Genomic DNA, 27,278 nt, shown 5'->3' on the forward strand with positions numbered 1-27,278 from the left:
ATCAGAGTTGGAAGACGAATGATTTCAGACACAATGTCTTTATCAGTCCTCACGGAGAACATACACTTCGCCCGGTGATCGATCTCACGACTCCGCCATCCGTTATTTGTTCTTCTTATTGAGATAAGCGGGGGGTCTGCCTATTATTATTCACAATATATTTCATATTTCTGCAAATATATTGACTGGATGGCAGTGATTCTATTACTTAAACAAACTATTTCAAGTGAAGAATAATTCTTAATTCTTTATTTTTCCAAACTATTATCAACAAAGTCGGTGAAGTATAACTAAATAGCTGAATTATAAATACAATCAAATAGCAGCTATATCTATACAGCGAAACATTTTTGAACAGCTTATTTAAAATTTATCGAAAAACAGAACATTTAACTGCGAAACAGTGCATACAACAAATTCCATTTTAATATAATAATACTAAAACCAATAAGGTTAATCTTCAGTTGGAACATGTTATAACAGCAATTGATCGATGTGAATGTTACCTGTACCTGTTACTTCTTTATACTTCCTCTGTTCGACATTTCAGTACAGATCAAGCGACTATCACGGTATATTGAATGATGCCTTTCATCATGTTTAATAAAATTACTTTTTTTAACTGTGTGTATATCATAGCTTTACATAAACGATCTTCTTTGTTTCCTGCATAATATAATAATAAAACATACATGGCGTTATAATCTAAGTCACTAAGTCATTCATTGCACACTGTCCCGCTTACACTAGTACGAACTGTTGCGGGTCATTAAGACAGGCTTGTTGACATACCTCTACTGTTGCAGGTCCATCTGAAACATTGAGTACATCATACTTTGTTTTTTTTTTGAACAGTTGAGCAATACTTAGAACAGACATATATTGAAAGTGCAAAGCTGAAACAGCAAACAGTCCGTCCTCCTTCATGTTGTACTAAAATATAAACTGTTGAAGTACAAGTACGAGTAGCTGTCTAGAGGTGCCTTGTCTGAAGTATATCGTTTGACCTTTTTCATAGTACCACAGTACTAAGGAACCAATTGACATATTTTCCAAAAATAAAGTACACTTTTAAATGTATTTACATACTTGACCAATAAAGTATTTAATGTTTATATTATGATCTAAATTTAAAACGACTTACTTACGAAAGAAGTTATTAACTCGGCGTCAGTCTGCGATTCGATGCTCTTTTTCAACGCAAACCGAGCAGAGCATTTCTCATGCAAATGGAGCGGTTCACCACATGCTGAAAAAATAAGTATTAGTCATCAACATAGTTACAGCACTTTGTATTCTTTTTTCTCTATTCATTATTTCTACTACAGATTTATTTCAGGGACGAAAATTACCATTATAAAGAGTTAGATGCCTATTAGAAATGTTAACTTTTATTGATTTAATAAAGGTTTGTAATTACCCCTTACAGAGTAAGGTGAATATTTACTTTGATTTCAATGTAAATTCTAGTTTAACTTTTTAATTTTAAACATAGTGGGATATAATGAGCAACTGAACGAAAGACTATTGAGTACGCCGCGCCATGAGAAACAACATAGTGGATTTGCGACAGCATGGTTCCAGGACCAGCCTGCGCATCCGCGCAGTTGGTCAGGATCCATGCTGTTCGCTAATGTTTCTCTAATTGCCAATTGGCTTTGAAAACACGAACAGCATGGATCCTGACCAGACTGCGCGGAAGGTCAGGCTGGTCGGATCCATGCTTGGTCTCAAAGCCCAATGTTGGTTTTTCTCATGGCGTCGGACTCAATTTTTTAATCGTTTGTAGCTTTGAATTCATTATTCCCTATCTATCTTGGTTTGCACAACCACTGCGTTGAGATAGGCCAAGGGAGGTAATAATAATGTTAAATCGCATTTCTATTAAATTTCTACTAAAAACATAATTATGAATGCAAATCTTTAACAAATTTAATCCAAGAGTTCTCATATTCATATAATGCCCCTGGATTTATCAAATTTATACTTAACAAAATCACATTCTATTATGTGGCTTTAACAGCTTACATACTCTTTTTAATTAAAACCAGCATAGAATTACACAATAACAAGTACAGCTTTTTTTTAAAATTACAATTTGATCGACCAAGGCGACTCTTTACCTTTAGCACCAAGTACACCTCTAGGATTGGGATTCTTCTTTACAAAGTTTACTCTGAAGTCTACAGGAATATCCTTCGAGGAAGGGGGTTTATACTCCTAAAATGCAATTTTAGATTCAATTCAATTCAGTCATTTTGAACATCAATATAAATGTAGACATATTAAAATACAAAATTCAATCTTTCACTCAAGGTCGTATTGTACAGGATTACATGAGATACACTTGCCTCCCTTATTTGGATTAAACATGTTGGATTATTATAAATAACGTTGTAACATGTTTTTATACATATAGGCATTACTTATAAGAAAAGAAATACACACATTCTGATTCAGTGCGTATACGGTCCCTGCGTTTAACACAAAGGCATTTTTGTGTTTCACATGATTGTTGACATACCTCTACATAATCATACGTGTCTTTTGTTTGTATTGCGTGTGTTAGAGATTCTACTGACAGGGATGATTTGTTTACAGTGCTGCAAGTTTAGAACATAGTGAGAATAACATGTGGGGTCTGTTGCGTACCATTTATTGCTTAAATCCCCAATTTATTTGACTGTTCCAAGTCGAGTCCTACTATTTTCCTTTGATTGTCTTGTTCATGCTGCTAATTGTTTTAATTTGAATATTTATGTGTGTAAAAGTCAATATAAACTTAATATACACCCATACATACACTGCTGTATGTTCTCGTTTTAGTGACATTGCATTCTTGGAATGAACGTGGCTATGCTAACTGAATCTGGTTCATCATTAATGTATGAATAAACGACTGGCACAGGTTTTGCCTATACTTTTCTCATTTCAGAACGACAACGTACTTGGCATATTTTCCTAAGATGTATATGTACTTATCCCTCTCTGATAAATGGTCTTACCCAAGTGCTGTCTGTGACTAGTGCTCCTGTGTTTGGATCATATTTGCATTCCTCTGTCAGCCAGTATCCTAGACCCATAACAAACGCCCCTTCCACTTGACCAACATCTAAAGCCGGATTTGTACTGGAAAATAAAAGAACAATTATCTGCCTTGATTTTTACATCAGTGTAAAGCGGGATGTTTGCGACAGTGTGGTTTATGTCACTGACTTCCTCACATTTGTATCTTATTGCTTTGCGTTTGAGCTGCCTTTTTGACAGTTTGTTAAATTGATATATTATATTATCCTGTCCTGTCTTATAATTGTTGACCCGTTATATTATTTATTTTACCGTTCCCCCCGTTTTATATTATTCTTTATCCCGTTTTTTTGCAAGGCATCAAACAGCTTTCTGAATTCGTTTGCGACCTTAAACACTTGTTACGAAGTTCCCCGGCGGCCTAAACCACTCGACCATGGAGATCAATGGCGACCTTAACCACTTGGCTACGTAGATCCCCATCGACCTTAACCATGCGGCCACGGATGTCCAAAGCGACCTTCACCACTAGGCCGTGATGGTCCCCAGCGACCTCAACCGATTGGGCACGGAGGGCCACAATAACATATAAAACGGAAACAATCTTACTGTTATGATTTATTTTAAAGATAACATAAAGTATGTAGATATCATTTTTACAAGGGCTTTGGAATTATTATTATTATTAACTGAAGACGAACTGTGTTCATTCTGACATTTAGGAAATACAGTTTCGCCCCTCCCCCTCTACCCCGTTTTTACTTTCCGCCGCACATGTCAAATAATATATCTATTCTGGTAAGCTGGTGTTCCCCTGTGAGGACATCAAAATCAACCTCTGCAATAGTTGCTCCGTACGAGTAATACTGGAAAAGGCTTTTCTGGTCGGGGATTGTCCTAAATGATATATTTTACTATTAGTAAATCGCTTCTTGAAACATAGAATAATTGTAAATAAGATAATACTAAAAATAGCATGATGTAGAATTTAGAACGTAAGTTTGTAACAAAGAGTTTCTTATATAGGTATCCACTCGAATAGGGTATCCGATCCACAAACAGATAACACTTCGATGCCTGGTGACCCTATGTTTTTGGTATCATTTGTTTCTGCTGAACAAGACTTATTAAATAAAATGACCATTTTAATATGCTCGAATAACTACAGTCATGTTTTGACTGCGAAATGATAAATCTTACACTGTAATCACTGGATTTCTGCTGAAGTATCATTTAAAACTATAATGCAAGAAAGTCGAAATTCTATAACAAATTGTTGTTATATAATTTCTTTTTAAATTTCAGTAGACAATACACTTTAAAATGATACAGAACTTATACGAGCTTACAAGGTATCAATATTTGATATGTTATATAGAACTTGTCGACCGGATACCTTAACATTTTCTCTCAAAAATGAAATGAAGAAATGCAAGTCCTCTTGAAAATAAAAAAAAAAATCATTCTAACATACAAACACGGACAAAGATCCATGTTTAAAGACCGCAGATCTGTCATATTGAAAACATATAGCAGTGTATCTTTGGATTTGTACAATCATGAAAACATACATGTAAGTACATGGACACATACAAACAACTAACACAAATAAGCACCGCCATGTTACAGCTAGTGGCTAAAACACCGCTGGACAGTTACTAAATTTATTTCCAGTATTCTGTTAGAAGTCATAATAGTTGAATAAATTAATGAAGTGATACGTTTTTGATTTCAAAACAATTGTATTGGTGGATGATGTAAGTAATGAGGTGATCTAGGATCTTCTGTGAAACAGAAGTGTCTACTTTTACGACTTTATTTACATGTATCGAGCACTTAGGTCAATGCCTCCGTTGTAACACTCGTTGATGACCTTCAGCCATGTTGGGTCAGTGATCTTGGCTATTACAGGGGCCATCCTTTCTTTCAACGTTTGGCAACACTCAATCACGCCCTGAAAAAATATTAATCCAGCATTCAAAATAACTCATGATTATTGTTTCAGATAAAAAAACATTGAGTAAGGTAGAAGAGCCATTCTTTGAAAGCAAGATTTCTATATATTTTCGAAAGTTTCTCCCTGGAAATTTTACATATCTCTCAGAAAACTGATTTTGATTTTTAAAATGTTCTACGAATAGGAAATTATAAAATATAATTAAATCACATACAGCGCAGCAATTTTCTGTTGTTATACTTCCTCCAGTTGTTACACCATTGGCCGTTACCAGAGAGTTCGTCGGCAATACTTTAACCATGTCCATAGGAATACCAAATTCATATGCACATACTTGTGCAACCTGTAAGTTCAGCAAAAACGTTTATTTAATATCTTACAGTGCTTTATTGTGGTGAAATATTTACTCACGGATGTATTAAACTAAATAACTCTGATTATAGATATGCCACCAAGCTGGCATCCATGTGAACATTGTAAACTGATAAATCACGCTTCAACCCCTCTATCATACATCTATCCATGTGATTCAAACAACCTGCGTGTTAAATCCCTGTGTAATCTCAACACTGTCTTGGGAGTCAGCTACTGTATGGTTATGGTCAATACAGCAAACCGACACTTAACATTCTCCAGTACCACCAGCTATCAACGTTGTGAACATAAACATCATACTACTTGCCTTTCTGTTGAGTTCCTGTTAAACCAAGACATCATCATGATATATAGTTAATGTAACAAATAACAGCCCCCCATCTAAATCCTGCACCATATAATTGATTTATCAGTACCTTTGTATTGATACCCTGTCCAACCTCAACACCACCATGTGATATTGCCACTGTACCATCGTTCCAGTAAACGGACACCTGACAGCCGTATCTCGCGCCTCTCCAGTCTATACCAAACTTCAGTGGAACAAGAGAAACACCTTTTTTCTTCCATCTGTTGTTCTGTTTGTAAGTACATAAGGAATCCAGTTCGATCAATTTGTGCATAAGTTAACAATTCGTTACATTCTATTCTGATGCTTATTAATTGTTATAACATGCACAAAGAAGTACAATGTACAACATGAATTTTTTGTCTGCTTTGAAGACAAATTAATAACGACTTCATATCAAATATAACACTATGTTCTGTTCCCTTGGTTTTGGAAGAAACAATCTGAGTATAAGTATTGAGACAAGCTAACTTCATAAATTGCACACAATTCTTGGAATCGTGAAGCAAATACGCTCTGAATTGAATTTGTACTTTTTATCAGATATCTTGAAGTAGGGTGTTCATATACCTGATTATATGTGTTGACTTTCTGCACTCTGTCATTGTATTCAGCACTGGCTTGCAGCTGCGCTATCTGAGGTTTGAGCTCACAATTTGTCAACACCATCTGTGTCAGTGGGTCAGTCTGAAATATATGGAATTAGTAACAGCTAGTAACAGTTCTTGTTAAAATCACCTTTAAATATGTGTTTGATGCTACCAAAATAAGTACCAACAAAATAGTCCTTGTTAAAATTACTTATATTACCTATATTCATAATAAAGAAAGAATATTCTGGTCCATCTGGACAGCTTAGTAGGTAGAGCATGTCAGTCCCGGGTTCGGTCCCCGGGCTGGACAATGTTCTCTTTGACTGGTACTCCAACAATGAGTCATATAATGAGTTTTTACTAACTGTGAACAAGTAAGTTCAGGTAAAGAATTCAAGGACACTGGCTAAATGGATACGTGACTCATAAAATATTTATGACAGTGAAATATCGACCCAACAGGATTTTAATAAAAATATCACAATGACTTTCGCTTCGACTAGCTCATATATTTTGATAAATGAAGTCATTCTTACAAATCTAATATCTATACAGGTAAACATATTTGAACCGCGCCATGAGAAAACCAACACAGTGCATTTGCGACCAGCATGGATCCAGACCAGCCTGCGCATCCGCACAGTCTGGTCAGGATTTATGCTGTTCGCTAACGGTTTCTCTAATTGCAATAGGCTTTGAAAGCGAACAGGCTGGTCTGGATCCATGCTGGCCGCATATGCACTATGTTGATTTTCTCATGGCGCGGCACATATCTAGTTATCATTTTGTTACACCTGTGTATCTGTGTACATATTCAGTGATCGTATATCAAGTGGGTCTTTATTGAGGCTTTTGGCGACCTGGGCTCCATTATTGATTCATGATGAATTTTGCAGGTCGCGACCCTGAAAATAGTAATGAGCCGTGCTGAGAAGAGAAAACCAACCATAGTGGGTTTGCGACCAGATGGTCCAGACCAGCCTGCGCATCCGCGCAGTTGGTCAGGGGCTCCATGCTGTTCGCTTTTAAAAAAGCCATTGGATTGGAGAAAGGAAACTGAAAGCGAACATCATGGATCCGGACCCAGACTGCGCGGATTGCGCAGGTGGTTCTGGATCATGCTGGGTGCAAAGCCACTATGTTGGTTTTCTCATGGCACGGCTCAAATAGTGTGATGACGTGTGCCTATGAATTAATTAACTTGTATGATGATCAATATAAACTGAAAATGATATTCCAGACATTTTCCTCCAACCACTACTAATCTATAGTCTTTAGCTGGTTCAATGCATTTAATACATCCAGAGAAATAATTGCTAATAATGTATGTACAACGCATGTAGCACAGTTGCATAAACAACGCATGTAGCACAGTTGCACAAACAAACAATGATCTTTGATCAATTCAGTTAACCAAAATACTAAAAATGTTTTATTAGAACTGACATCACAAAGACTCAAAAACGCACTACATGAATATGTTAGTCCACGTGGAAGTCTTCACCAATGAAAAGTATTTAAACTGACGACGTTATGCTTTTTGTAAAACAGTTCAATACTGTATAATCTTACTGAAACGGACAAACAGTATTTTGCAAATGATCTGGTTATTTCTTACTAAGAGATCAGACAGCGGTGCACCCTTGCAAATATTGGAGCTATAAACGGAACACACGTAGCTCCGTTCCGTTTATAGCTCCCCGGTCTCGTTATGCAACATTGGCCACGTAGTTGTTAATTCATTTGAATAATTTAAGATATTGAGATTAAATTTTCTAAAAATATAGAATAGTCTGTATCCGCATTCTACGTTCAGTAATGTGTGTGACATTGACTCTAGGATTTAAATAGCTATCAGTATGCACATTTATATGGTGAAACATGAATACCCAGCTGCAAAGCTCGTCCATCGGCATCCATTTTTATATCGCTGAATAAAAAGTATACAGAGCTGGATTGCCAGGCTCGGCAATGGAAATTTAATCTTTCTGTCAGAATAATTTGTATATTTGATGTATTGATAACGTAACACGTAAGACAGATAGTGGCTTGACTCCCTTTTCATGCTTTCATTGCTATAATATTGTGAAGTGCTGTTATATAGGTTTGGATCATTTGTGGCTGATTTGGGTTCAGTATGGTCGATAAATGGATCCCAGCATCACACCATTTTGGAGTCATATACAATAGTTAAGGAACCAGACATTTGATGTAGAAGGTACTCGTTGTATAGCACTATGTATAAATTAGGACCATTCAGAAAACAAGTTCTATAAATAGCACGTCTGCTGAGGTTTATAAATAGGTAGTTGGATGACAGAGAGGCATTCGGTATCCAGCGAGTCGAAGAAAGAAACATCGAGGATTCACGAATAATTTTATCCCCAGTACCTTGATAAGGAGATATTGCAGTTTACCCTGTCAAGGCGGATAATAATTTTTAATAAAAAGACGTTTGAAGTTCTTAGACTAAAGAAGAGTTGCAGAATTTCAACCAGGTTCGAGCTTTAAGGCGGCGCATAGACGTTTTACCCTTATGATAGTGAATGCCTAGAGACATATAGCAAATACAGGTTGAGCAATCGGAAAAGCTGAGAAGAGATCCAGGGTTGGTAATCTACTGGATAGGAAGAGAGTTCCAGCTTATAACGGTTCAGCATTACTGGCGAAGTACAGCCATGGCATCGGGGATGATACTATATAGTTTTGAATACTACATATGAATAGCATATAGGACGCTGGCATCCAGGAGTAGGGTCAATCATATAAGTTTGAGGAGGACGGAGGCGAGCATTCTAATGCGACGGACTCGTATGTGTTGCTTCAAAGACATTGTTGACGGGAACATTCAACAAAAAGACCAGTCAGTATCGAGTCTCAAGCATATAGGAGTTTGAGCTAATCATTTTGATTGAAGATTGTAAGTTTGTTTGAATACATATAGTGATTTGCTGATCCTGAAATTGTTCTAGTCAATAATAGAAAAGCAATCATTTACGAATCATTGGTACACGAATCATTTGCAGGTAGCCAGCGAAAATTCTATATACGTGATATTGGTCTCACCAGCTCTACGTTTTAACCATAGGGACATTCTCTTTCGTTTGTCACCTAGTTTAAGACATAGTCACCTTAGGGATAGGACCCATTCATTGTTCAAGATACTTAAAAGGCACTTAGGCACTTCCTGGGTCATATAACTCGTATCCTGACATTTCAATAGATTAAAATGAATGTCGAGCTTGAATGCGGGAGAGTAGCAGTACCGGCACTGAGGGTCATGTCAATGGTGTCACATTGTCTCTAAGACATATTGTTTTTCGCCATTTACAGAGGAAATGACAGACGGTTAGAAATTTAAATTACCGTTGAAATATCGCGCCACCGTAGGTGCATCACCGCGTGTTCTTATAAAGAGGGTAACCGCGTCATTCCTGCGAAAGCACACATTCAGGACGTTTCTGCAGCGGCTTCTACACATACAAAACTAGAACTATGTCGATAGGATACCACTTTGTCACTTTTTTTCACAGAACAAAGGAACTGATATTCTCCTTTGAGACTTCATGAAATTTGTGTTAAATCTGGTAACTGTTTACAACATTTCACATATAAAGTCTAAAATCTATTGGAAGGGTCGTAACTTCACCAATCTTTGCCAGTCAATACTTCTGTGCAGTTTTGCAGCTTTGGGAGGCAGTTACTTTATTTCGTCAAAGGCTCAAATTCTGCAGCTACTGATCCGATACAAAAATAAAGTCGTCACTTAGACCTAATTAACATCTGTTTCTAATTTTGTGACCCTTTCACATAGTTCAGAAGATAGATGGCTGTCATAGTATGATCAAGTCTGTATTTGGATTAAATCAAGGACCACAACTGCCAGTCAAGATACAAAAGTTTAAACCCAGGTGTCTAACTTAATTTATCATTCTGGTAAAATTTGGTGATTATCAATCAAATGGTATCCATTTTCGGGACGTACGTAACTACGTACACTCGCTCTCTTACTCATTCGTAAGCACGGATAGAGAAGAGCAAATCTTTATACCTCCCTCTCTTCCCATGGGGGGGATGAAATCATCTGTCCAAATTACAACTGCCAAATACTAATGTTTTGTATTACTCTTCCATTACTGTTTTAGCATTTTAATCCATGTTTAGGGAGTCATATTTGGATTTGCACATGCTTGCGTCCGTATACAGCTCCTCTATAGCAAGAGCTATATACGGAAACGTGCTCCGAATATAGCTCCCAGGGGAGCTATATCCGAAGGGAGCCATATAGGGTGTGACAGTGCATTGTTTGTTTGTTTGTTTTGTTTTTTCACGTGAATATGTTGTATACCTTAGTAGAAGGTCGGACAGGAATGAAAATGCAATCGATTCTTTACCAGAACAAGAAGCGGCTTCGGGCAGCTGTGTTTGTGTTATTTATCAGGAGATCTGACATAATTTATTGTATCTACAGGTACTTTTGTTGAAACAGGAATCCGGGCAGCTATATTTGGTTGTATAAAAACCAAGAAGATCTGGTAGCAGTATGTGATTCGGTTGAATAACTTACCAGCAGTTAAGTAGGGATCCATTCGTAAAACGTACAGGAGATCCAGTACAAGTAAATTTTCATTTTTTTTTTTGGTAACTGGACAGTTTAACTTGCAATGAGATCAGGCGGTTGAATTTACATATAATTTTAATGTTTTACTAATCTGGAGATCGTGCAGTGGACATTGGTTTTACAGGTGGTTAGTTTGTGTAACTTACCAGAGGATCGGGAATCGGAATTGCGGGTAATCAGGTTGAATCATTTAACTTACCAGGAGATCTGGCAGCAGTATTTGCAGGTTTGTTTGTCTTCACAGCCTCGCAAGATATTGACCAATTCGGACAATAGTATGCTTTAAAAGGCAAAAAAGTTAAAGTTAACTTACGATGCAATTCTATTTGCAAGATGTCTGCACCTACTGCATGTAACTTCAATATATGAGCCGCGCCATGAGAAAACCAGCATAGTGCATATGCGACCAACATGGATTCAGACCAGCATGCGCATCCGCGCAGTCTGGTCAGTATCCATGCTGTTCGCTTTCAAAGCCTATTGCAATTAGATAAACCGTTAGCGAACAGCATGGATCCTGACCAGACTGCGCGGATGCGCAGGCTCGTCTGGACCCATGCTGGTCGCAAATGCACTATGTTGGTTTTCTCATGGCGCGGCTCAATTATAATTTGGCGAGATTAAACAGAAACATAATTATTCAACACTTGTCTTTAGAAATGAAGAAAGTTAAAATAGTGGGTCTAAGTAATATAACAGGAGTTTTAAGCGAGATGGTTTGGCTTTTACAGCGGCTGTAAATGGTTAAGCTGTGGACGCATTGGTCGAGAGGGCCAAGACGCTTTCGTACGGAGGTGAAGGAACTAGGTTCGATTCCCAGCCACTCCCATTGCAGTGTGTCTTGAGGCAAGGCACTTTATTACAATTGCCTCTGTCGACCAAGCAGTTAATGGGTACCAACAAACTGCTGGGGTAAGGTATAACTGGTTTTAACCGTTCTTAAAATGGGGTCGCTAATAGCTCTAGAGAGCATATGTTCATTGTTTCACAAAGCGGCGGTATATAAAAATTACCATATTACTTATTGTAAGTATATTCACAGATTGTTTATGCCTGCTTCAATTTAAAAATTCTTATAATTAACAAATAAAAAACACATTTTTAACTAATATGTTCGGAGCATTGTAAAAAAACTAAAAAAAGAAATGTGCATACAAAATGACAACACATACCATTGTCAGCCCAGACTGGCATTGCAGGTAGAGAATTGTCGTTGGCGCTATTTCCACAGTCGGCATAGTATGTTAACTTAATACCATTCAGCAGGCCGACCTCAGTCATGCCGACCTGAAAAATAACCAACCCCCAAAAAATAACTTGAAATACAATAACCCAAAGCTGAATAAATATGAAGACTTAATCAAGATTGTTATAAACTTTTCCCAATTTATAACTTTAAAATAAGAGAACAATTGAAAGTGCTGACTTCATAACATGCAGTTAATTCCAATTTAATATAGAAAAATATACTTTTTTAGTTTTTAAAACAACTGTAATGCTTCTAGACACTGGTAGTTTCTTTTTCTTCGATAAGATTTTAGGGGGAAAACATAAACACTCGCAATGTACAGGAACTGATAATTTACCAAGAACTTTTTTTTCAAAATGTAGCTTATATAGGTTGTGATTGATATATTAAAATGGTATTAGTATACCTACTGTGTTGCCTGATAACAACATAGCGCATTTCAAACATATGGGAAAATAGACCCATCGTGAAAATCACCACAAAAGCCGATAATAAGTTTGGCCAGGTAAATCTGCTGCCGGGACTGTTCGGTAGTTTTCGGCCTACTCCGTATTTTAGGCCGATGTAAACCCTTTTTCGCCAATGTACCGTTACATAATATTGCCAAGTCTAATTTATAGTGATTGCAAATAAATTGGGGCTAATCCAAACCTAAATTGTATTTGATGGATTAATCAGAATACCTGTATAACGGTATTCTCAACAAACACATTATTATAAAACTGAACAATCACTTTGCAAAAATAATTTCTACTATCTTACAATCAGATGGAAGCTCGATCTTATAATACTTTAAAATAGTTTTTAAATAGTTTTTGTTTTTGTATAATCAAATAACTGCACATTTATTGTTATGTCGTGAATTTTTTAAAGTAAGGTATCGAGCAAGCAATTAGTGTCAAGCCAGCTCAAAAATCGTAATTCATATTTTGAAAAGCTGAATTTCAATATAATACTGAAACTGCGATCTGCACAAGATCATAATTCAAAGATTAAAAATCGCGCAAGATCGGATATATTGAAATTCAAGTTTTTTTAAAATCTTAATAGATTATTCCCGGTATTATATTTCAAGCCTGCTTGAATTTTCAAAGCAATCGAATTTAAAACTGGGATTGAATTTGAAACAGCTGAATTTCGATCTTGCATTAATTTTATTTGCGAGCCCGATGACGTTTCGAAAATCTAGCACTGAATGTCGAACTAGTTTGAATATCAAATCTGAATATCAAGCAGGTATACAATTAAGAGCCAGTTTAAAGATTGCAATTTACTTTTTTTTTAAATGCCGATTGACTAGAAGTTCATGCTAGCTCAAAATATTTAGTTTAGTTTATACTTATTTGTTCTAGCTCGATTTTGATGAAAGCTTTAAGCTTATTGGAACCACTCTCAAGTTAACTTCCCGGAAAAACCAGTACTGATGTCATATGAGAAGTCATGGTCGTGATCCCAATGGGGCTCGAACCTACGACCCCTGGATTGAGCGGCCGACACATCATCCACTATACCACTGCTCCCCTAAAAATATTTGAATTTCGATCTTCCTGCTGGCTCTATTTTCAATTCTGCCTTGAAATTCGATGATTTTGTATATGAATTTCGTTTTCCGAGTTGGTGCGAAATTCAATGTAAGCAAAATTCAACGTCATCCTTTCGAAAATTTGAAAAATGCCACCTCACATTTCAACGTTTTGAAATTTTTAAGTCTTTAAATTTTTTCTTCTTACACCCTCGAATTTTGGTTCAAGCTCGAAATCAGTTCCTTAAGATTTTCATTTTCAACAGACTCGATGTTCAATGCAGGCTCGAATAAAACACTGAACATTTCAGTTTCGAGCTTCGAGCAAGATTCAAATTCGATGCAAACTCGAAATTCTTCTTTTTGAAATTCTAAATTTCGATTCTCAAGCTGTTTAGAATTGACTATTGGCTGTAAACAAAATCGTATTATGGAGCGTCCGCAAATTTATAAATCCTAACACGTGTGCAGTTAAGCGAATGAGAAGAAATCAGTCTTTGCCGTTAATAAAGGAGCTTAAATTCCGTAAGAATTGACATAAATATACGAGAATGTTCGAGTCTTTCCGATAACGAAAAAAACAAAACAACCTATACTCATCTGCAAAATGCTTAAAAAAGACCATTTGCTTCCTCACCTAGAAAATTGAAGTTAATATGAAACAAAAGCTAAATGAATATAAATTACTAAGTCATTTGCAATGGTCTTCAAGGGCAAATAAGAATTAAAAGCTAAATGAATATAGATTACTAAGTCGTTTGCAATGGTCTTCAAGGGCAAATAAGAATCTATTAATTGTTTGTTAAATAGAAGGAGTTTCAGTAAATTATCCATATTCTACTAGATATCTAATTGTAGTTAGACAGACATACTATACGCAAGAAAAGACCATTTTCTATTAAACTGATTTTGAAAATAAAATATTCATTTGAAAGACAATGCATTGAATATTATCACATCGTTTGCAAAGCTAAAATATCTATAATACTTTTCCCATAAATTTAAATAAAGTAAAGGGCTCCTAAAATATTTCACTCGTGCGAAAAATCGATGGGTCTAATTTTTCCATATGTCAAGCTGACTGAGTAAAGGCCAGAAAATCTTGATATGTTAAAAAGACTTCAATATACGCATTATCTCGAGAATATATTGACAAAAACCAAATTTTTGAAACATCGCTAGGTAAGTTAAAGTACGGAAGCTCCGAGGTGACAAGTCTGCGTATTTTAATCTAATGGCCACGAGATACTATCTCTTTCTCACGAGTCAGTATCTCGTGACCACGAGGTAAAAAGTAACACAGACTTGTCATATCGGGGTTTCTGTAATCATCAAAAATCCATTTTAACACAACATCAAATATTCTATAACATAGCATAAAATATCTTACCTCATAAACTGCCTTAAAAGGAAATCGTTTCCCAATCGCCTTCATATTGTCCCCGAGAGTAAGCCTTAATTTAACAGGTCTACGAAGAAACAAAAGGAAGAAGAGTGAAAAAAGCAATAGGCATACAATGATAAACGAGAAATCAAAATGAACAATGATAGACCTTTGATTAATCACAAGCAGATATAGTGAACAATGATATTCATGCATTACAACAAAGGAAACATAAAGTATGCCTGAAAAAAGTATGTCTGCAATGAAATACAACAAAGAAGCGTAAACAATATTATTTCTGCTACGAAGCCGAGACAGGAGAGTAAAAAAGTGATATGTTTGCATTACAACACGAGAGAGCATAGTGACAAATGTCAAGTCGGCAACGAAACGCAAAAAGTACAGTGGCAACTGACAGGTCTGCCGTGAAACGCGAGCAACAAAAGCGAACATTGATAGGTCTGCAATGAAACACAAAAAAGGATAGAAAATTAAAGGTTTTTCCATGCCACACAATGAAAATAGTGAAGGTCAGCCATGTATGCAATGTAACAAAAGAAAAAAGGAAGAAATTTATATAAAAATATTTTTTCTTTAAAAACTTAATCATCAGAATTTGTACAATGGCATATGCGTGCGAAATGATCCTTTCACATTTTGTTTAATAACAAATAGATTAAAGCTTTTTAGAGTACCGGACACAACTACATTTAATGTTATTCACACTGACTATTTGGTTCCAAGGAAGAATATAGTCAAAGGAATTCATTTTAGAAAGAAGAACGTACACTAGATTTCCTTTTAGGCAGAAAAGCTAACATGATATTTCTAAGGAAAGAAGGTTTGTGCTCGACCATACCTGTTTGTTAGATAAGCAGAGAGTCCACAAGCAGCGGCAATCCAACTGTTCCTGGATATTTTTCCTCCATACGCTCCACCCAGTCTCTTTACTTGCACACTAATACTGTAGTAATATTTTCAGAATAATTATACTTGTTTTCATATGTCTGCATGCACATGCATGTCTGCGTGTATTTGTGCTCTGTAAAGATTGATTTCCTTTTTACGAGCTTGGAAATGTCATATAGCGCCAAGAAACTTGAAAGAAGGGAAAATGGTCCATCGCTTAGTAACAAGCAAAATAAATTAACTTATATGAACACTCTTTTATATATTATTATCATTTATGCAGAGATAAGAGAGCTTGACTGCATCAGAAATTACTAAACGTTTTTGATTGTGTTTGCATACGATATACGGTGCCATGCACAACATGCCACGTAAGACTATCATAGAATTATATTCACAGCTACTGTCGAAGTACAGCAGTATGTAATTAACCTATGTTTCCTCATATCAGTGAAAATCAAGTTGAAATAATCTGTTTTTTAAAGTTTAACCTGTTCTTAGGCAGCTTTGTTACTTGTGCGATGGCAGACTGGCTCATATCTAGCCACTGTGTGGTCGTGTATACGTCCATTCCATCTTCTCTAGGGACACAGAGACTCGCCTGGAAACATTTGAATGTGCTGTATACATTAAAAGTAAATATTGCACTGAAAATTATATTCCATAAAAAAAAAAAAAAAGCAATCAATTTTTTTTTTAATTTGAAGATTTCTTTTATTTTGCTAATGACGCAGTCATTTGCACGCAGATTTACTAAATCGTCTTATTTTGCATGTATCGAACCCAGTTTAAACTTTGGTTGGTAAAACTGCTATAATAATTCTTAGATAACATATATAATCAATTTTAAGAAGAAACATACAAGGCAACATTTTACATATTCCTCGGTTGTGTACATAGACACGTATTTAGGGTCTATATCTAAATAATTTTTAGAACTTGATTGCGCCATATTTTTATTTTTTTCTTGTATGAACTTCAAGAGAATAGGTACGTCCTACTCGTTTTCATATCAGTACTTCTAGCAACAGTTTAGTGTTGTTTTTTTGTTTTTTTTTGTTTAAGGTAAAACATATTTCTACGCTACGTTTTCATGTAGCAGTCACAAGTTAAATTTCTTAAGCATTTTTACTTGTGTTTCCATGTGAAAATGATACTGTGTTCCCATGGAGATAGCTCCCTGAATCTTCTTGGGTGACTGAGCTATCACGGCTAAAATATAAAAAGTCAGATGGCATTCAAAAACCATACCGGTATATAATTAAAATGTATTCTTATTCATTTAAATTATGAAGGTTTTTACTGTAAGAAAATAAATGTCAGGTATGTATGTCTGATATTACCATTTCATTAACTAACATTTCCCAGGGTCATTGACCTTCCTTTTGTCTTTAGATATATCGAGGGTTCAACGCAATAAGGACGTATCTATGTATGATTATTATATGTAGATACACCCTTATAGCGTTGAACCCTCGTTATACCATTTTAACGGGATTTTGAAACAAACCCATGATATGTGAATGCATGTAATGAATTTCTTTTGTTTACAAAAAGGTTAATAATTTCTCTTAATTCTTCAGAAATGCAAAACATTTTATGTCTTAGTATATCTCTCAAGATTTATTTGGTACTCAACATATCTGAGCTGATTTGAATTTCAAATTGCCCCGCTAGTCAAATATGCGGGGAGTATAAATAGCTTCAGTGATAGCTCTTGTATTTGAAACTCTCTTACTGTTTTTTATCAACCCAACCCGTTTTTTGTTGACGTCATGTGACAGAATACCGGCATTCGTATACTTTCAAAGGATAATATGATATGATATAAGACCACTCACTGTCTGGATCACCGACAACCTTGTCATCACATTGTTTAGGGAAGAAGGATTTCTGTTTGATACCGTCTTCCAGAGTAAGGATTGGGGGCTGGACATTGCTGTATGTAACTTTAACAGCAAAAGCTGCCCCCAGTGCCGTACCATATGATTCTGTGTAAAAAAACAACAACAAAGTTTGCGCATAGAAACATTTGTGCATCACGCAAGATGTATGTGTGTACTACTTAAGGTAATTCATATAAAATGATTTTCTTCTTTGTTCAAAATTCGTTCGTGTTAATCTATATCTCTGTCCGAAATGAAGGAATTAATGCTCTTATCGTAATACTAGATTGTGTAGAAAACAGTTCATTTTAGACATATTTGTCACAGACAAAGCATTTGCATTTTGATAAAATGATAGACAGTAACATACCTGCTAAAACTATTGCCACTGGCTGACCACAGTAAGATACGGTTTCGCTGACAAGCACCTGAAAGTACGTTATTTTTGTCAGCTTTAATGTTCAAATTTCAATTAAAATAACTTTGATACTGGCTAATGGTAGATTGGCGGTTGTACTAAGGTGACCGCTCAGGCCTGAAATAATGTCCGAGGGCAAACTTGGGGTATTTCTTCACCTTGGAATTCTGGAAAGTTTGGAAAGTCGCCATATGATCTACATTGTATCAAATAGTCCAACTAAACAAACACAAGACTTACAAAAGATAGATAGTTCTGTCATTTTGTTTGAAATTTGGAGATGATTTAGAAAGAAATTTTCACGAGTTCTGTATAATATTATCTTTAAAAAAAAAACACCAGTGTAGCTTGTACAATATATAGAGAAGCTATCAACAGTAATTCTGATGAACAACAGAAGAAATTTACTTGCATAATATATCATATTGATAAATACCAAGTTTTTATAATCCTTCTTATTAACTGAGAAATTATGTTTTATTTGTATTTTCAGAATACTGTTTTACAGCGGTGTTTTTTTATTTGTTATAGTTTGTTTAGTTATACAGTTACTGCATGATTCCAAGTACAATCACGAATATTATATATTGTTCAAGACTACATTTATATTTCCACCAAGTTTTTTTTCCAAACTAATTCAGAAGTGTGTATACCTCTTCGGGAGAAAATGGTGGGAAAATCCAGTTGTTAACACCTGGTATGTCTTTGGCTGTTATGACTTTTACAACTCCGGAAATTTTCTAAAGAACAAAACAGAACATGGTACAAAAGAATACTTGTACGTGCATGCAAGTTAGATAGAAATACAAGACTTTGACTGAGATAAAATACATGGAAAGGATCTGGAAACACACATTGTATGGAAAGCAATTAAGGTACACGACCATACTTAAGTTCATATCTATATATTTTTATATGAATGCCATAAAAACATACGTACCAGTGCATCTGTAGCATCAATAGACTGTAAAGTGGCATTCCCAACTGTACTCAGTACAAAGGCTGCTTCAAGCTGGCCCGGGTACGCTGGTATATCATCCACATACACTGCCTCTCCACAAGCCTATATATAATATCATTTGTTTACATTCAAACTGATTTCAGCGAGTAAAATTCACTTAAGATTAGTTTTCAACTTCTTTCTTATATTCATGGAGTACTGATACAAACAAATATCATGTAATCCATCAGACGACAAAATACAAGATACATGTATCTTTTCTAAAATGAACCTAAAATAAAGTCACCAAAGTTCTGTATGGAGGCAAAACCAAGAAATTTAAATAATGTGGTGATAAAATAAGCATTAGACATTTCTTTCCTAAATTTTCAAAATTATTTTGTAAAATATGAACCTGCCTTCCCTCATAATTTTAGCAAATAAACTTTCCGAGAAGCAATAGAAAGGTATACCTGTGCGTTTGCCTCCAACTTCTTCAGGGGTTCTGTGACTGGCCATTCTATCTTGTTCGTGTCGTATGATTGCTGTCCTGACGAAACAGGTCTATCAATATATAGCTGGGAGGAGCCAGATCTAAATTTTATCCATGCTTGGTCTCCCACAATGTGCAACACAAACTGCAAATATATTTGGCGAGAATGAAATTCAGCTGTGAAATAAAGATATATTGAAAAGAAATAGCATAGAACTGAATTATCATATCATTAGCGTAGTGGGAGTTAAATAAAACCAGGCACTACACTTCGTCTATAGTATTGATCTAGATCTAATAACATTTTGACCATGACGCATGGTTTCAAGTTCGACGGCGTCGGCCATATTGACTTGGTCTATGACAGATAAAGAAAGAAGCAATGTCAATGTTTCAGCAGAAAAAGAGAGAGTATTACAGGGCATTGCATTTTATTATTTTAGATTCTATTTAACTCGTTTAATAAATTCACTATATAAAACTGGCAATACTGGCAAAGTAAAACAATGTGCACTTCAAACAGGATTTGTGTGTGTGTTCGGGTTTAACATCTTTTTCAACAATTCAAACAAGGTACATAATCAGACTGTAAAATCTAGTTACAAAGCAAAGTCTTCGGAAAAACTTTACCTGACACGTTCTTATTAAAAGAATTAAGACCAACTACTTCTGACAAGAGATGCAGAAGTGCCTTATAGAAAAGGAGGTAAGAGTTATAATATGAGGTAGAATAGAGGAAATATCTGAAAAGATATATGGACAAAAACCTAATAGAATACAGAGAACACACCTTATAAAACAAAGACAGTGCTAGACTTTTCCTGTACTCTGGACTTGACAATACTGGAGAACTGTCAGCAACGACTTCAGACTTTAAGGTCATCAACGCGGCTGAAATTCAAAGTAGAGTCTAATTAGATCTATTTAAAAATAAAGCATTTGAGCATAAGACAAGTAGTGATCAAGTCTTTTCTTATAAAATATCTAACAGGTAGAATCTAATTAGACCTTGTTGAAAGTGTAAGGCTAAGATGTCACAAAACTCTACACAGTTGACGTTACTCCATGGGTCTATGTGAGTTTATTTATTCATAAAAAAACCAAGGCCGCATTTAGGTCGTTTACCGTCTGATTGATTAACCACGGTTCAATGTTCATATGAGCACGAACTGAAGCATGAGAGCGTTAGCTCGAGAATAGAAATATCTAGGCCTAAGCATCTGAACGATGAATCGTGGTAAATCAGACTATTAATCACACGATGGTCATTGAAATAAAGGAATCTACTATGATTCTTCATTTATCCGAGTAGAATCTAGTTATAAAACGGACGCCATGTGGCAACATGACGTCATACTGATGTTTTCACAGGTCCTGTGCCAATCGTTGTTTATCGCAGAATATACACCGCTTTACCTCCGTTTTTGTTAGACTGACTCAAATCGAGTCATGTTAAAACTGTTAGTTTTTCAAAGAAAAATATGATGACAATCTTACACTGCTGATGTACAATGCATATAAACTCTGTTTCTACCAAAACAATTTTACCAAAATACACACTTTTAAGAACTGTTGCGTCTCCAAGATTCTTTCCATTCAAGTATGCCTCAGTTTTACTTGCTCGATTCTGCAATAAAATAATAGGCTAGCCTACTAATTCTTGCCAGTAGAAATAATAACAGCCTAGGGAAATAAACTATCAACACTGTAACTTTTGAAAAGGATTCTTGCCAAAGATTAAGTAGTTTATTTTTAGTATGAATGATCACAGGCAATAATTTAGTCGACTGTGACAGTGTATCAAACTGACAACCCTTGAACTCAAAGAACATTTATTACATCCTTAATGTTTTAAATATATAGATATCTAAGTTCAATATTACAAAATGATGATTGTTTCTAACGAATGATTTGACAATCATGTACAACGGCCTCCGTGGTCGAGTTGTCAAGGTCTCAAGGAATTTGAATCGTTTTTCTATCACTTCTGTGTGTTCCAAACTCCACTTGCGGTGTACGAATCTTTCAAGTTTATACACACATCACACGTTCAAACAAATGCAGACAAGCGGGTTGTGCCAAATGTAATTCCAGCATTAACTACAGCGTTCTCCAACTAATGACTTTATGTGTAGAAGCTACCAAGCTGGTTTTCGGAATGATGATCGTTCTACTCAGGTGTCTAAAATATAATCTGGAGGGACATCCATTATAGCTGAAAAGACGTCTTACGACGTACATTAATGGGTTTTTTTACCTAAACAAACAAGCAAATGTATACATTGTGCTTAAAATAGAAGTAAAAAACAAATACTTACGAAACTTGTCCCAATGCCACCATAGGCTAACACTGGGGTTTCTTTGACCAGGAATCCTTGTGTTTTATCAAGCTTCACTCTAAATCCGCCAGTGACGTAACAGTGGTCATTCTGAAGATGAATGTGATCAACATTACATGTATATACTTCAAATAACAAAATAGTGGTAAAACCACTATTTGACTGATAGCGTTTTGTTTTGGAAATCGTTTTAAAGTTAATTGAACATAAGCAGTACGGTTAAATATCAAAATATCCTTGAGATAAAATATATTTTAGAATCTAAAGCAAAAGTTGTTATGAAACAAAAATTCACATCGCTAAGTTTCAATCTCACACAGCCTTACAGTAAAATGTGTTCAATTTGTAGATGTTAAGATAAATATGCCACAAAAACTATTTGCTATGCACTGAGAAGTATGCACTCGCCTTTTCGAATTAATATTGCGCCTCTTAAGTCGAGGAATATCTCTCCTGCACCGCTCGAATTAAATTACCTGATTTCTTTGTGCCACTTTATAAAATTTGATATATTCGTCTTTATCAATAAGGTCCGTATAGCTCATAGCCAGAATTAATTTACCACTAATATCTGTACTGAGAAAATCCGTGATATCAATGGAGTCGCCCATAAAACCTGCAAATAATATAATTTTGATTGTCTTGTGTATCATTAATGGTTTCTATTAAATACCCTTCAAGAAAATCAAGCTTACTAAAACCATTGGTCACATAACATATCTTAAATTAACATTCAACGGATGCTGTTACGTAAATTACTGCTTTTTTAATGTTCGGTTTATAGTTAACAAGAGCGCCGCCAAGCGGGGCAATATACGCCCGAAGGGTTACATCAGAGGATGGGAGGAAAAGTTAAAGAACTTGACTGTTGAAGCCCAAAGGACAGGAACAACAAAAAGAAGAAATTCCAAAAAGAAATGTCCAAGTCCAAGAAAAAATCTTACTAGGTAAAGTTATGTCAAAATACATCTAAAAATTGGATGTACCATCCATGTTGTACCACAGAAAAGTGGTCTCAGATTTTCCCTACTGCCAATAATAAAAAAGTTTCAAAATAAGCTATTTATAGGCTATTTATAGGAACAAAAAAGGGAAGTAATTAAAAAAAATATTGTAAGAGAACAGAAAAGTATTTTGCCAAATAAAAAGAAGAGCACTGTTATGTAGAGCAATATACACAAAGCAAAGTCATATATGACCTTTGACCCCTAAGCGTGACCTTGACCTTGAAGCGAGTCATCCAAAACATGCGCTCTGCACGTCGCCTCAGTGTGGTGAATTGAAATCCTTCAAGCAGTTCAAGAGTTACAGAGCAGACACAGCAAAGTCATATATGACCTTTCACTCCTAAGTGTGACCTTGACCTTGAAGCTAGTCATCCGAAACATGCGCTCTGCACGTCGTCTCAGTGTGATGAACATTTGTGTCAAGTTTCTTTGAAATCCTTCAAGAATTCAAGAGTTACAGAGCGGACAAGAAACACACTCATATGACCTTTGACCCCTAAGTCTGACCTTGACCTTGAAATGAGACATCCAAAACATGCGCTCTGCACGTCGTCTCAGTGTGATGAACATTTGTGTCAAATTTCTTTGAAATCCTTCAAGCAGTTCAAGAGTTACAGGGCGGACATGAAACACACTCATATGACATTTGACCCCTAAGTGTGACCTTGACCTTGAAATGAGACATCCAAAACATGAGCTATGCACGTCGTCTTGGTGTGGTGAACATTTGTGTCAAGTTTCTTTGAAATCCTTCAAGGGGTTCAAGAGTTACAGAGCGGACACGAAATTGCTAACGGACGGACGGACGTACGCCCATACGATTCATGTATTAGGTGGTCATTCCATTGTTTGAAAACAATAGAATGATCATTTAAGGAACAAAAGAATTAAGTGGTTTCGGAATGAATACAAAGGATTTCTATTGTCCTAGGCCACACCTCCTACCACCTAAGGTACCAATCGGTGCTCGGACAGACAGACGGACACCGGGACCATAACATAATACGTCCCTTAGGGCGTATAAAAACCATTTCTTTTGAGAATCATCTTAAGAAACGGCTGCATTATAGATCACAAATACAAGAATATAAAAGAAGGTACAGGACTTCATGTTTACCACCTTCAAAACAAATATGTTAATAACATGTCCCATGCTCTTAAAAACTAAACATTTTAGTAAACTAGTGACAATAATTGCTTATATGTTTTTCATACATTTTAGTATGTCATACTATTAAAGGAACGTCTCTTGATGTTTTACCTGTCCATATTTGTGCCTTAAGTACTTGAAAAAGAACAAAGATGTCTGATTGAAACTCTCTGTGCACGTGCTTCATGACGAGGTTGCCTGCCCACGTTCCTCTCTGATGAAAAATAAAAACAGAAAACAAACGTATATCAAAACAAAAGCTGTAAGATGACACTACCTTAAGGGTTAAAAATGAAATAAAAACTGTTATTAATAGTTGAGGTAGTTACATGAAATTAAAATTAAGTTCGGAGACCAGTGCTCATATTCACACAGCTTCCTTGTTAAATTTTAACATTTTCTAAGGTGTCAATAGATTTTCAATTAAAATTACTGGGATGATCGATTTAAACATGTATTAAAATTCTATCTTAATACTGAATGAAATATAAGCGAAATAATCGCAAAAATGTTTTTTTTTTAAAAAAAAAATAGAAAACTATAAATTAAATCTTAAATTTTGATGTTTGTGTTTTTTCCTACAAAGATGCTTTATGAATATGAGATATGGATCAAATACCATCATCTGTCATTGTGTATCTTAGCACCAATTTGAAAAGGACCAACAGATGTCAAGCCCGCACACTGGGGCTGGTCTATGAACTCAGTTTGGTATGGTATTTAGCCTATGTAAGAAGTAGAACAGCCAAACGCTGGCACAATGTTATTTTTTCTAATACTAGCAGCTATTACCACGTACTCACATTACGAACTGGAAGGTTAGCAACGCGCTGTAACAATGCAGCACATTCTCCGAAATACTCCTCTGCTTGTGCCATCCTCGTAAAGATGTCAACTAAATGTGTCAAGGTCAGACCTGCTCCTAATACTATATCCGAGTCAAACTGAAACGATACACGAATAATTACCATTTCATTGCCTATCATACATTTTTGAAGAAATTACACAAAGCCTGATTTTTGAAACGGAATGAAATTTCTTGGGTTATTTTCATAGTTCCAACAATAATTGAAAAAGAAAAAAATCTGCTATTGGTTGCAGTCATCAAATTTGTAGATCCTCATTATACTCCTGCGGGTCTCATATCAGTTCAATAACTAGATCGTCGGAGGACAAAACTGATGAGAACATGCAAAATAAGTGCTTCTAAAATAAGTTTAACATGCTGATAAAAAAAAATAAAACACTTGAAGCGAGTTTTGTATTTTAATTTTTTAAAATATAAATCCTTTACAAAAAAAGTAATGCAACATTTATTTATTTACAAGTATTCTTAATCCTAAAAAATATGAGCCAAAAGCTTTCTTACTGATATGCCGTACATTTCCCTGAATCCTGTGAGGTCCATCACAACATCGAAATTATCTGGGCTCTGGTCACTGTACACACCTGTTCAAGTATATAATTCATACTTGTTACCTATCTGTTTGTACTCATGAACGACATAAAATAATAAGTTTGCTGAATATGCAAAAGCTAAACAAACATCTGCAAATGGGCATACTTATTAGATGGCTATCAAGTAGGATTACCTCTACTGTGTCAAACACTGGGGATCACACAGGAACTCAGGTGGTCTTGAGTTCTTTACCTTTGAAGCCAACACGAAGAATTTGTGTCATGTGGACTCAAACAGAATTAAGTATTTGGCATTATATATCTTACCATGTGCAGTATTCCCTAGCAGAAACCTTATTTTCTTGCCCTTGTTTGCTTCCAGTATAGCTGTCACGTCCTTTTCTGTCGTCGGTTTGAACCATTGTGTATCTGCAAACACCATGTGTGTCATAGGCCCGGATGCTTCCGGCGAACATGTGCCACTGCACGACTTTCCCGTACGAGAGCATATTTTGCCTTTCAAATCCTATAGAAGTAAAAAAAAAAATCATAATATCGAAAAAGTGAAGACACACTTGTAATTATTGCTTAAGTGTGAATTATTGATATATGAATTAGTTGTAAACACAAATACCTCAATATCTCCAACCCCTTCACTACATTTCTTGTTGTGAGGAATTGCCATATCCTTAAAGGCGGCGAGAATGGGCCTGAAACCTGAAACGAAAATTATACATACAGTGATATTTTTTTGTGAAAACAGCTTGGAAGAAAGTACAAAGATTGTTGCATCACCCAAACAAGCTTTGGAATCGTTCTTGAAAATATCACTTTAAAAGCTAAGCTAAAAAAATTTGAGGCAGTTTCTTTAACATACAGTCAAACCTGTGTTACAGACCACTGGTCAACATAGATCACCTAGTTCTCAAGGCCACTAGAATCTTATTCGATCTTTTACATTTGCATTATTATTTGAATGTTTCTCATTGCAGAGTTGGTGCAGCCGTTCGGCGCATGCGCGGAATTATTATCAAATGGAACGCACGGCAAAAATACTCATTTTTTTGCATGTCCGCATGCATTTAGTGTATAATGTGCATAATATATTGACTAAAGGTTAGGGTTAGAATCACCATGGTTACAAAATATATACATTTAAGGTATTTTTGTTCAAATTTAGTTAATCCGGTATATACCGGAGTCTGTAATATATCACGGGCGCACCAACTCTGTATTTAGTCACAGCCTTATTATTTAACATGTGAGGAAAGAGCGCTCGCAAATAGAGACCACTGTTTGACCGTTCGGAACCTCGGCCTAATTGTTCGAAATAACATCTAAACAAGAGTAAAAAGTATTATAGCCCAAAAAAGATCTCACGAAAAACAATTTATGCCTAAAACAAGATGCATGTTTTCAACAGATTTATAACAAAACACAAAATGCATGAGCTCAAAATACATGCATGAGGTAAAATTAGAAGACTTTCTGTAACAGTGGTAGAATGACCAATTCCAGATTGCAACTAGAACTGTCACAGGAGTGACTCATACCCCCACCATATGGTCTTGTCACAGAAGAATGGCAACCATAAGGAATCTTAAAAATATTTTGGAGTACTTCAACCTGGGCTTCCACATATAAGTAATACTAGCATAATA

General features: G+C 35.6%; 1 protein-coding gene across 1 annotated transcript in view; it reads right to left on the minus strand.

The window, feature by feature from the left end:
* Nucleotides 1-794: 794 nt before the first annotated feature.
* Nucleotides 795-27,278, minus strand: part of LOC123535779 (uncharacterized) — a 35,904-nt gene continuing 9,420 nt past the window's right edge. Inside the window, exons 6-36 of the mRNA XM_053527795.1 lie at nt 26,252-26,334; nt 25,945-26,143; nt 25,589-25,668; nt 25,023-25,163; nt 24,331-24,433; nt 22,539-22,678; nt 22,042-22,152; nt 21,284-21,350; nt 20,514-20,614; nt 19,704-19,868; nt 19,231-19,353; nt 18,944-19,030; nt 18,243-18,300; nt 17,828-17,977; nt 17,119-17,198; nt 16,478-16,587; nt 15,937-16,041; nt 15,084-15,162; nt 12,095-12,209; nt 11,122-11,202; nt 7,096-7,181; nt 6,279-6,395; nt 5,776-5,937; nt 5,199-5,327; nt 4,848-4,981; nt 4,228-4,248; nt 3,790-3,924; nt 3,006-3,129; nt 2,124-2,220; nt 1,149-1,249; nt 795-812 (exon numbers count right to left, since the gene is read on the minus strand). Coding sequence (XP_053383770.1) covers nt 795-812; nt 1,149-1,249; nt 2,124-2,220; nt 3,006-3,129; nt 3,790-3,924; nt 4,228-4,248; nt 4,848-4,981; nt 5,199-5,327; nt 5,776-5,937; nt 6,279-6,395; nt 7,096-7,181; nt 11,122-11,202; nt 12,095-12,209; nt 15,084-15,162; nt 15,937-16,041; nt 16,478-16,587; nt 17,119-17,198; nt 17,828-17,977; nt 18,243-18,300; nt 18,944-19,030; nt 19,231-19,353; nt 19,704-19,868; nt 20,514-20,614; nt 21,284-21,350; nt 22,042-22,152; nt 22,539-22,678; nt 24,331-24,433; nt 25,023-25,163; nt 25,589-25,668; nt 25,945-26,143; nt 26,252-26,334 — 3,302 coding nt within the window. The remainder of the gene's footprint in view (nt 813-1,148; nt 1,250-2,123; nt 2,221-3,005; nt 3,130-3,789; nt 3,925-4,227; nt 4,249-4,847; nt 4,982-5,198; nt 5,328-5,775; nt 5,938-6,278; nt 6,396-7,095; nt 7,182-11,121; nt 11,203-12,094; nt 12,210-15,083; nt 15,163-15,936; nt 16,042-16,477; nt 16,588-17,118; nt 17,199-17,827; nt 17,978-18,242; nt 18,301-18,943; nt 19,031-19,230; nt 19,354-19,703; nt 19,869-20,513; nt 20,615-21,283; nt 21,351-22,041; nt 22,153-22,538; nt 22,679-24,330; nt 24,434-25,022; nt 25,164-25,588; nt 25,669-25,944; nt 26,144-26,251; nt 26,335-27,278) is intronic.

This window comes from Mercenaria mercenaria, chromosome 17, assembly GCF_021730395.1.
Source record: "Mercenaria mercenaria strain notata chromosome 17, MADL_Memer_1, whole genome shotgun sequence".
Lineage (NCBI taxonomy): Eukaryota > Metazoa > Mollusca > Bivalvia > Venerida > Veneridae > Mercenaria > Mercenaria mercenaria.